Below are 12,264 nucleotides of genomic sequence, written 5' to 3' on the forward strand. Positions count from 1 at the left end.
CGTTGGATTTATAAATATTACACATGAATACATATAATATCGATGACGATATTTGTCTATGGACTACTAATACCTTGTTATTGATGGACATTATCGTAAGTACCCACCTACCTACCTACTATTATAAGTAAAGTACTGAATTTATAAGCATATCGTATATAATATATATACAATGTAAATTAAAATAAAATACACAACATTGTACCTACCTACCTAATATTTGAATACATTTTAATTTAAATCTATTCAATTATATTATTATATGATTTTAATTTTTGTATTTATAGTTAGGTATCGTAAAGTACTTTATTTAAGTAATATTTAAATAATAATAATGATATGTTGGTTATTCATTTTAAACACTTTTTGCTTTATTGTATCAGATAATTAGCAACACTTCTATTGTTGTATGACTACATTATGAAGCCTAGAGTTATATAGACTATAGTTTATACAGTATAATTAAGACGCATATTATAGAATATATAGTCTATTCTATAATTAATGGTATTAACGGATAAAATATGTACATTGTAAATAAGTAAACAATTAATATAGTTTTTTTTTTTTTTTTTAAGTGTAATAATTTTAAAAACGCATAGAGAATTCGTTGATTTGCATGACAATTTACAATCAATTTCCTTTATCCGAATCTAATGTTCTAAGTTCTTGTATTATAATATGTACCTAATACAGTCTGGCAGTTTGTAAATTATGTTCTCTTGCAGAACAAACTTATTAACTACTTATACTGCCTATACTGTTCATCCTTTCATCATTGATGTATATAGTATATTATACTACTTTCCATATAAAATATACAAATTATACAATAGTAACTAAGATATCTACTATACCTGTCGTACCTATATCATTATGTGATGAAAGATAGAGTTCTACCTTTTGATATCTACACCCCTTAAGTTGTGAACTTGTGTGACAAATGACAATGATGGGAAAGATTTTCTTTCCGGAATAGTATATAATTATTTCATGATTTTAGTTACATAAATATGAGCATATAAAATTTAGAGTTAAGAGATTTGTTCGAAACTGTCACAAACTAACACACACCATAACGTACAATATGAATAAAATACTCATTTTTGTAATCATAATTTGTTAAATTCTTCATTTTAAATTAATAAGAAGAAATTGCCTATGTTTTCTACATAAAAAACTTGATGTTGTTTAACTTTGTTGATACGGATTAAATTTAATTTTAAACTTTCTAATTTTATGTCTTAGGCTTAAGACTGTTTGGTCAATTTATTGGAGACAATACCTACTTATGTTTATAGTATGCATACATTATTTTTATTTTATTTTATTTTTATTAAGCCCCAACAACAAAGGTTATTGGCTATAAACATTTATATTGTTTAACACAAGTATGTAGCTTTAATAATAATATATACATAACAATAATAATAGTATACAAAATGAGATTGAGATATATCTAGATTATATTAGTTGGTACCTATAGTTTAGTTAATTTTAAATAATTAATTAATTTTTCTATGTTGGTTGGTTATTTATGCATTATACATTATATTAGTGTATATTTTAACATTATTAAAAATAAAAAAGAGAAATTAAAACAATAAATTGTAAAGTAATAAGGTAAAATATTAAAAGTAGTTCTGATGAAAATTGAAATAAAAACAATATCAATTATTTACTAAGATTGTACTTTATAAATGATTTCAAACACTATGTATGTAAGAACTTTTTATCAACAAGCGGACAAAACGTAAATTGATGTTTGAGTAATTTTATTAACCCATCGACGTATATCTGAGGTGAGTGGCTTTTCAAAAATGTGATTGCGTACCTATTTATTTTTATTATTACTATTATTATTATTAATTATAGTACTAAAGTTATAATTTATAAGAAAGAAAGGCGTGTAATACGATTAATGATGGAAAAATAAAAATTTCTAATTATAAAATGTAAATTCAAAAGTTAATTTTACGACAAGTCCACACATATAAATATATAATATAATGTCATGGTTACGTAAATACCTATTGACGTGCATAATTTACGTTTATCTAGGATCTATGCTCTGGTGGGTTCATAATCCGAGACGGTGGGGCACCAGCTCAAAAATATAACCATCACTTGATGGTCTTGAATCTGACGTGTCTATCCGTAATCCATTTGTCGATCTTAACGATGCATCGGCAATGTCGGATTAGATCCAACATTCATTTCAAACAAATGTGATCGGATCGAGAAAACGGTGTACGATGATCGAAAGCGCTTGTTTAACGATACTTATAACTAGGACATTAGCAGAATTATGTGTCGTATTCAGAAGACGGGGTTGCGGAAAAGGGAACCACACATAATTCTTCTGTTGTACCTATTATAATAATATTTTAATGATAGTTTACAACATGCCATGTTGAACAGAGCCACTGTATTTTATTATAATATTTATCGTGTCGCGACTTATATTATGCACATGGAGTAATATAACAACAGGTACATTGTGCAATTCTTTAAAATTGTACTACATAGGTCTATTTGATTGGCCATCCTCCTTTAAGAAATCCCGACTACTGACCATGTGTGCGGTATAAATGTAAATTCGCCACCTTCGATGGCACGACTTACACAATAATATTGCGACACCTGTGCATATCATTACATTCAGCCGATCGGTCTTCTACACGCGGTCGACCTCAGGATTCGGATCGGAACGCTCGTGGACCACGAGGCGACCTCGATCCGGGTAAGACGTCCAGTTGTTATTATTTACCGTTAACTAGGTACAAGTTGACGGTCAGGTAGCAAGATGACGACGATTTTAATGCCAAATAACTATGGCATAGGCATATAGCCAGACGGCAATATGTGATAGAATTTCGGGGGATGACTGGCCCTATCCAAAGCAAATAAAGTGTCCCACAAATGACCCGCGAAACGTCTCCGCCAACCCGTCGTTCGTCATGTGTACGCCTTGACCTTCACATGATCGTCCGCAACGGGAATTTAGGAATACTAAATATGTATAGGTACCCAGGTTATATTTTATTATAGACAGGTGCCTCACTTGACTTAGGTCAAGTCGAAGTCAAAAACTGCATACTGCAGAAAGGTTGCAACGACTGCGTAACGGCGGACGGACGCATGTCACGTTTTGCCGCCCGGCCGTAACGTCGCGCGTCGTTGTGATGCGATATTCGAATAATGGGCGATCGAGCGTACACAGCAGTAAGTTGTTGTATGTACGACACAGCGGAGCAGCGATTCCGTCGGGCGGAGGCGGCGGTGTCCGTTCACGTTGGCACGACTGCAACAGCCGCCGCAATCGTGGCTGCCGGCCGCCGGTTTGTCGATTCGGCTTTCGGCGAGGCCGTCGCCGCCGCCCGCGTGTAGCGGCGGAGCGGATAAACGTCCGGTGAAACGCGCGTAAACAGCACGCACGAACCGCATCGCTCCGAACACCTGTGCCGTCGGCGTGTCCGTCTTATAGACCATAATATACGAAACGGTCGCGCAAACCTATTCAATAACCCACGAGTGTTGCGGCAGGATCGGCACTACCCCCGCGCGCAGGTGTCCGCCACCCGCCGCGACAATGTCCGGCAAGAGTTCGCTGGAAGTCAGCCGTCTGATAGCCGAAGTGCACCGGAGGCCCGAACTGTGGGACCGGCAACACCCGCAACACCACAACAGGTCCGTGTTGGACCACCACTGGGAGTCCGTGGCCGCCATGCTCGGCATCATGGGTAAAATGCATCTTAATATAATTAATTTTAACATCGTGTCCGTTGTATGACAATAACAATATACTCGATAGGTGTAAGTATTGTATTGACAATATTACAATGATTCGTGCGTGTGTGTATTATGCATTCTGTGAAATTATATTATTGTCATTCGTACCGTAATTATTCGCGACGACATTATCATTCGTGTAATACATACACTTACACTAATACAGAAGTCGTTTCGTATTCCATGTTGCGATTTTAATAATTATGATAATTATATAATAATCCGACATTTTCGCTGTGCTGTGTTGATGATAACATATTCATATTGCGCGTTCCAATCGCTCTAGACACGCACGCTCGCACACGCGCACGCACGGCTCTCGGGCCCGCGTATTGCGACGGTGTTGTTGTCGTCTCCGAGTCTCCGACCCACCTCCACCAGTCCGCCAGCCATTCCCCCTCCTCGTCCTTAATCCCACGACGGTTGAACCAGACGCCATCGGCGGTGGCGGCAGCGTCGACGCGTTTTGCAAGAGGCAGCGTTTACACGCGGGCACGCAGTGGTGGCGATGAGTGGCCGTTACGGCGGGACCCGAGAGCACGTGGGTATGCGGCGCCGCCGTTCCCCCTCCTCGGACTGCACAATCCCGCCAGCCCGGTGCGCACCACCCGTCGGCGGCTTCACTAGCGTTATGGCATTTTATTATTATTGCTGTTGTTGTTGTTGTTGTTGTTTGGTATAGCACTTACACCTCTTTGTGACAGCCTTTATTTTTTTCCTCGGCCCGTTCGTCACCATATACTGCCCCTTTATGTATTATTATATGCAGGTATCTCATCACGACGACGCATATTGTGCTGTTTCATCGACTGGATCTGACCAACAATAATATTATTATTCTATTCTCGAGGCGGTCGGTGGACCTTAGCAATGCTTATCTTTGTGTATTTCGAAAACCAGTTCACCAATTTTGTGCAACGAAATGACATATTTTGATTGTTTTTTTTTTAAGTCATCGCTGTTTTTTGTATCCAAAAGATTCCTATTCATTTCAAAATTGTTGTACATACATTTTTAAAATTATTGAATTAAAATTTCAACTGTGCGGCTGTGCCTATATATGTAACAGTACCTACTCGCTGAATTTGAAATATTATTAAATAGTTTTCAAACGAAGACTGGAGCTTTTTGTTATAAATTTATCAAAGGTATAAACTTTCAAAAGACCTTTTTATTTAGTTTGGTTTCACTCATTAATTTAAAAAAAAATCTAGTACGACTCTACGAGTAGGTACAGACAAGAAAAATGTCATGGCACCTATAGCTATAGGTATCTATGCTGATATAGTATGGTAGTATATTATTATGAGCATTAATAATTTTTATAAATACTGTAATAATTATAAGTGGTGTACAATCGTATAAGAATAAGGACTTGTTATTCAGCATTATTTTCTGATAAGAAAAAAAGTTTTAACATGTAACTACTAACTATATATACGTACGGAAATAAAAATTGGTTTAGTAAAAATAATTATATACCTTTCAGCACAAAAACTTTTTATTTAATTCACTTGCACAATTAAATTTATACTACGTCTGATAAGCTTCTCGGTAAACATGATTATACACTTTTTAACCATTATATTGTACATAATTAAACAATAGTATAGTATTATATTATTATATTATACATTTGTTTTAAGCAAATGTGATTTAAATAAAAGTTTAAGGTCATGTTTTACCAGGTTTTTTCGTTCTTTTTTAATAAAAATAAAAACTTATTACAATTGATTTTTAGCAAAGTATGGTTCACAATCTCAGCATATTACATTGTTTGAATGATTTGTATAAAATCTATCAAAATATTCCTGTTGAACCTAAATATCTATCATTGTGAAATATGCAGGTAGTAGATGTCATCATCAACTACTAAACAACTATAATTATTAGGTTTCCAATTGTCATAACACTTAATTTTTCAAAACATCATAATGCTATTTTTATTTATTATTACCATTTAATTTATGTTAACCCTTAGCTGTGAAATGAACGAAAAATGTTTCACGGTATTTTAAATATATTTTATTTAATTAGGTCACTAATGCTTTAAAACTAGAATAATTGTATATCGTATACAATAAAACTATAAAATGCATTGGAAATAAATTAAAAATCCATTAAGTAGCTAACCACTAACAGGCTGTACAGTAGATGTCAATACTAACTAATTTAAGTAAGTCACTGTAGTCAGTAATTAACCTATTTGTGTGAATTTGAATTCATTGATATATAACATTGAATACGATGAAATAAATAAATTGTCTAGTTGACCAAAAAAATTCATCGTGAGATTATGTAAGTAGGTTTTAATTGTTGGGAGTTTGAAGTCGGTAAGAAGTGCTTCGTTTCAGATGAACCATGGTGCATTGGAAATTATACGTTAAATCTTGGATTAGAAGACTTAAATCCTATTTATGTATGTGAGTTTTGACACAGTTTCCCCAGTTTTCCATTTTTTCGCCCAGCATTTTATTTTGTTTAAGTGGCTGGCTCTGTATATTATTTCACAGCTCTAAATAATGATGGATAATTAAATTTGATAAGTCTTCATAAATAATTATGCATATTTAATTCAAATTATTTAACTTTATAACAAATAATGTTTTGATCAGGATAATTAAAAATTATCTTTTTCAAACTAGCTACAAACCATCAATGAATATTAATTGGTGATTGCTAACAAGTATCAGTAATTATACTCCAAAATGTAAAGCGTTAGGTTTTTGTAACTAAAAAAAAAAGCTGGTAAGTCGTGGATGTCGCTCTGCTGTACAGTAGGTTACTGTAATGGATGGAATTAAATTTGAAACCAATGATATTATATCATAGTATACGAAAAACGATTCTGAGCGAAGACGATTTATCTGTCAGGATATATTATAGATTATTAAAAATTTTCAACTCTTAGATTTAAAAAGAACATTTTTTATGAATTTCTAGTTTGAAATAATTTGCGAATTTTTGTGATTTTTACATATGTTGTCAAAATTCAAACTTTGAATGCTTGTAAAAAAAAAATTGTGACTACGCATTTATTTTATTTTGCAACTGCTATTGTAAAAATATGTTAGGAGACTTGTATTAAATTTTCAAATCCTAGAATTAAAAGCCTTGTATTAAATTTTCAAGCTTTTCTGCCGAACAAATAAATTTTTATCAATATTTATAGAAAAAAAAAACTAAAAAAGTTGAAAAATTAAAATGTCAGTAAACAGCTCAAAACAAATATAAATATTTTGAAAGTTTTATCAAATATATAAAATGCCTATATAAACATTCAGTCAAAATTTCAAGTATCTGCGGTAATTTTTTTTAGAGTTACACCAAAATAAGGAAATCACTAAAAGTGAAAATCTAATGTTGTAAAAATCTTAGATTTAAAAAGAAATATTTTTATGAATTTCTACCTTAAAATAATTTGTGAATTGTCGTGATTTTTACGTATTTTGTCAAAATTCAAACTTTGAATGCTTATAAAAAAAAATTGTGACTATGAATTTCTTTTATTTTTCAATTGCTATTGTAACAATATGTTAAGGGCCTTGTATTAAATTTTCAAGCTTTTCTGCCTAACAAATAAATTTTTATCGATATTAATAAAAAAAAAACTAATAATGATCGAAAATTTGAAATGCCTATGAATAGTTCAACTTAAGTCGAAATTTTTTGAAAATTATATAGTGGATAGAATATACTTATTTAAACATTCGGTGAAAATTTCATGTATCTATGGTCATTTGTTTTAAAGTTACATCAAAAACCAAAATCGATTTTGTCGAAAAATTAGTGTGCGTAAAATTTCCCGTTTTTCCCTTAATTTTTAGTTTGTTTTTCTCGATTATTTAGAAAAGTATTAAGAATTTTTTACTTTTGACCCCCCAAAGTACCAACTAGATTCACTTTTTGATCGAACGAAGTACTGAAGTCAAAAATCGAAGCATTTTTACAGCCCCAAAACGTGATGACAGACACAAAAAAAAAAAAAACACATCATGGTAAAATCAATACATTCATCGCTCCGCTCAGAATCTAAAATATATGAATTAGTATATTTTATTATTGATTATACTTAATACAAAATTATTGTATTTTTTAGTTACACTATCTAATTTGCTAATTGTATAAGTACTATAAGTACCTATACCAGATTTGTTTGAAAAAACAATATTAGGATAAATTTAAAAAAATAAATCATTTAAATCGTTCAAATCTAATAAGACTGGACATTAAGTATATCTATACAATCATTCTGTCTATTGTTACATTTCTCTAATGATGCTTACTAATTTTTTTTTACAGCATCTACTTTAATGGTTTAATACGGTTTAATGTTTAATCCTATACGGCTATACCTAACTAATGAGGCAACAACAATTATTCCATTACGCAGTGACTTTTTATAGACTTTTCCAGCCCCCTCCCAAAAAAAAAAAAAAATTCCTATTAAATGATTTATTTGAATTAAAATTGATTGTTTTATTTATTTGAACTTAATTGTTATTATTCATTGTATATTATAATCTTCTATGTAAATATAAATTTATTTTTCTATAAATAAATAAACTGTAACTCATTTAAATATTGTAATTATTATTTCAGGCAAAGCTGCCCGAGGAAAATGGAAAAACTTAAAAGACCATTTTCGTAAAGAGTACAAAAGATGTATGACTAACATGGAAAGTGACCAAGAAATGTCTAGATGGCCATATTTCCATTCAATGATGTTTATCAAAGATCAGATCTCGCACACCGCCACAAATTCAGTATACCTGACGGACTTACAATATCAAAACATATATCCAGAAGTAGAATTGAAAGAAGAATTGTTGGATGACACAAATCCCTTGAACTGTCTTAACATTGAGTATGACAATCAAAATTTAGTTGAAGTGAAATCAGATTATTCGAATCAAGACGAAAATATTTCTGACGACAAACATTTTTTATTGAGTCTTTTACCAATGTTATCCGCACTTCCGATGGATAAGAAACTCACAGCTCGGATAGCCATCGAAACGTCGTTGCTCAACATTGCTTACCCAGATCTGAATACAGTGGACAATTTACACACTGAACAAAAGGGTACTATTCGAAAAAATTCAACCAAGACTGAAAAAAGAAAAAGAATAACTGAGGATGAGTGCCATCCCAAAAAGCGTTCGGTAAACGTCAAAACAATTTGTTGATATTCATTAAGTACCTATATTTTATTGTAAATAAAAATTATATTATATGATTTTCTTTTATTATATATATATATATATGAATTTTTTTTTGTTAAGTATTTGGACCATAATTTAAACAAGTGACAGTTTTTGTTCATTTAATTTTATATAAATATTTTAACAACGGAAATTGTATGATTTGAGTATAATATATTGACAATAATGAAACCGATGGGTTAATTACCTATAAGTATATACGCACTAAAAATTAAAATCATAGAGCGGAACACCTTTTGGTCGACATAAACGTGCTTCTCTATAAAACAAATGATTATTATGATCGTGCTAGTTCCTCATTGTATTGGTTATAAATAGTTTATGATGTTAAATATAATTTATTATATGACGTATATTGATTATTTTTTATATGTATCAAGGTATGTACTGAATTTGGTAGAAATAACTAAAAAATTATACCTACCCTAATTTAATATATTTTGAATTTTGTTTGAATTAAATAAAATAAATTATATAATTATCGTTATTGTTAGTAATTAATAATTATAAACCAAGACTCTAAATAGTAAAATAAAATTTATTATACATGGTGTAATAGTTATTGTTTAAATTGTTTGGCACTTATATTTATAATTACCCCCTATTTCAGCATATATGTGTTATGAATCATTAATATATCTGGTAGCCTAAATGCAGATGAGCAGATGGTTGGTTGTTGGTCCCTATGAATAGAGCAAAACATACAGACATGTTCTTATTCCTCTTTGAATACCATACTATTGGGTGCATTAGCGTACACAAAACTTTACATTAATTAGTATAAAAAAATAACTGTTGGAAGGATATCAGAGTGGATGTCAATTTTCTAAACAAATGTTTGATAAAATAATAACATTTGAAAGTTAAAATTTTCATAAATATAAAGTATGATAACAATATTAAATAACTATCTAGATTCTAGGTATACATTTGTATTTAATTTGTATTTATTGATTAAATATTAACAACTATATTATAAATTAATTAAGAAATATCTTATGACCTAATTTGGTGTTATATTTTTCCCCATTTGGTGTTTATGAAATATGTATATATGAAACATTTTGAAAAATCCTGTAATTTTTGGAAGATTTAAAACAAAAATGTTCATATTTTCTTCTTTTTTCATTCTCTTATATATATGTTAATTTTGATTGTTTAAAAATGTATATTAATTTATAGTTTATTATAGTTCATATTAATTTTTTAATTTTTCAATATATTTAAAAACTTGTTTACCTATACTCATTTATGTGTATCAAATGGCCTAAATTATGTCAATTATAAAAATAATCGATATAATAACATAGGTAATATTGTTATCGCCAGCGTTTATCATTTTCAAAGAAGAAAAATAGTATGAATAATATAAATAAAAAAAACTATAGTCGTGAAAACGATATGCTAAATGCATAGTATATCGTATAAATGTATAATATACAATACTTATATGTTATGTTATATAGGTACTCTATACTGACTATACTGGTAATCTTTACGTACCTGCATTTTCACACACGAATATAATAAATAATTATATTATTTTTCCTTTGTTTATCAATAAATGTAATATTTTCACTATAAAAAGTATATAGGCGCAAATGACTACTTAATAACATTTTCAAGCTGACGATAACACGAACCCTTTACATTAGTGGGCCTCGAAGACGTGCTCACTGCCCTACCTCCTTATATAATCCTGACTTGTATTATTACATTTTAATAGTTTGGCATTTTACGCATCTTTCTCTTTTGTTCTCGTTAAAGAAAATGACGTTTAGTCGTAAATGCTTAGATAATTTAATATTATTTGGCATGTTTTCATCGCCACGATTGAATGACATGCAAAGTTTTAACGACCAGTGCAGCGACTGAGTTTTAGTGACGTTCAATAAAATCTTTACTATTATTATTATTATTTTTTTTTTTTATTATAACTATTTTCCCTTTTTTATTATCGATGTTTTCGGGCTCACAGCGACTAAAAGGCTGCGTCGTTAACGGCACATTAAAATGGAAAACCCATCGCGGGGGGATTTGCTGCCGGGGTATTTTTCGATGGCCTTTTTTTCTCTTTTTCCACGAAATGCGCCCTCGACACTCGCATTCTTATCGTTCCAAACTCTGAGTGCGCATCCGACCGGCAACCAATTACACATAGACGTCGTATTATATTATTATAATAATAATATGTACTGCAGCGTAGCTCTATATCGGCGGTTCGATCTGCAGCTGCTTGGCCCCGGCGATGAGCTAGGCAAACGGGCTTTTGTTATCGGCGATTGTCTCCTGAGACCCGTAAAACTGCTGCAGCACGTCCTCCGCGGCGACATATTACGTATTTATGTCGTACGAGTACTTATAATATACTTGCCCAGTAGAAAACGGTTTCGTTCGGGGGCCGAGTCCATCGTCGTGCCCATGTTTTGATTAACTCCAGTCTCCGCATCCGTCAATGCAGCGCATTACATGATATAAAATAAACAAAAACCAATTTCGTATAAATCACGAGGGTCCGGCCCCTTCCCTGCAATGACGTCTCTCGTAAGTAGTATCTAATTATACACCGGACCGCCGCGGTGCGTGCGAAGCTTTTACATGGTGAGAGTAGATTAGCCGCAACATCGTATATAGTCGGCGTAGGTGACTACAATATAATATATCATTGACATTTGTGTTGCAGCTACGGCTCTACGAGTTCGATCATAGGCATATGTACTTACGATAATTATTTGTATAGAAGGTACTTAATGCGATTTCTACACTTGCATTCACGACGATGGCGTACGAAGCAGTAAGCACAACCTAAATAAGGGTTACCGTATCTAGAGATTCAGAGCTGCAGTTCAGATTGAACACAGCGATAATACAGACGTAATGTACCATTTCGGTGCATAATATTGAACTGCATATCATAAAAAAAAAAAAAACGTAGTATGACACGTATACTATATTACAACAGGTGCCTATTTTTTTAGATGCTATACGAAATGCTAAATGATCCAATACAATAATAATATTTGTATATGATATTGACTTCGCCTCGTAGTATAATAATGTTATTTTCTAATCCAATATTTGAATTATCTAACACTGTTAAAATAAAAAATATTTATATTTATAATAGTCTCATTATTTATAGCTACGAATAATCGAGCACATAATATAACGATGGCCAGCTGCAATGTACCTACTACACACATTTACTGTTAACATAATATTATTATACATAATCAATAATAATACC

At 31.6% G+C, this 12,264-nt stretch overlaps 1 protein-coding gene across 1 annotated transcript; it reads left to right on the forward strand.

Moving 5' to 3' along the window:
• The first annotated feature begins 3,223 nt into the window (after positions 1-3,223).
• LOC149058158 (uncharacterized) lies at positions 3,224-9,370 on the forward strand. Its single transcript, XM_089220864.1, has 2 exons — positions 3,224-3,743; positions 8,395-9,370. Exons 1-2 carry the CDS (start codon positions 3,593-3,595, stop codon positions 8,979-8,981), a joined length of 738 nt encoding a protein of 245 aa, XP_089076990.1. The 5' UTR covers positions 3,224-3,592; the 3' UTR covers positions 8,982-9,370.
• The last annotated feature ends 2,894 nt before the right edge of the window (positions 9,371-12,264 follow it).

This window comes from Diuraphis noxia, unplaced genomic scaffold (assembly GCF_037042655.1).
Source record: "Diuraphis noxia isolate RWA-SAM2 unplaced genomic scaffold, SU_Dnox_SAM2 contig0002, whole genome shotgun sequence".
Taxonomy (NCBI): domain Eukaryota; kingdom Metazoa; phylum Arthropoda; class Insecta; order Hemiptera; family Aphididae; genus Diuraphis; species Diuraphis noxia.

Coding starts and splice junctions, on each gene's coding strand:
- LOC149058158 (XM_089220864.1), top strand. CDS start 3,593: ATGTCCGGCAAGAGTTCGCTGGAAGTCAGCCGTCTGATAGCCGAAGTG. Junction 3,744..8,394: donor CGCCATGCTCGGCATCATGG/GTAAAATGCATC, acceptor TTATTATTTCAG/GCAAAGCTGCCCGAGGAAAA.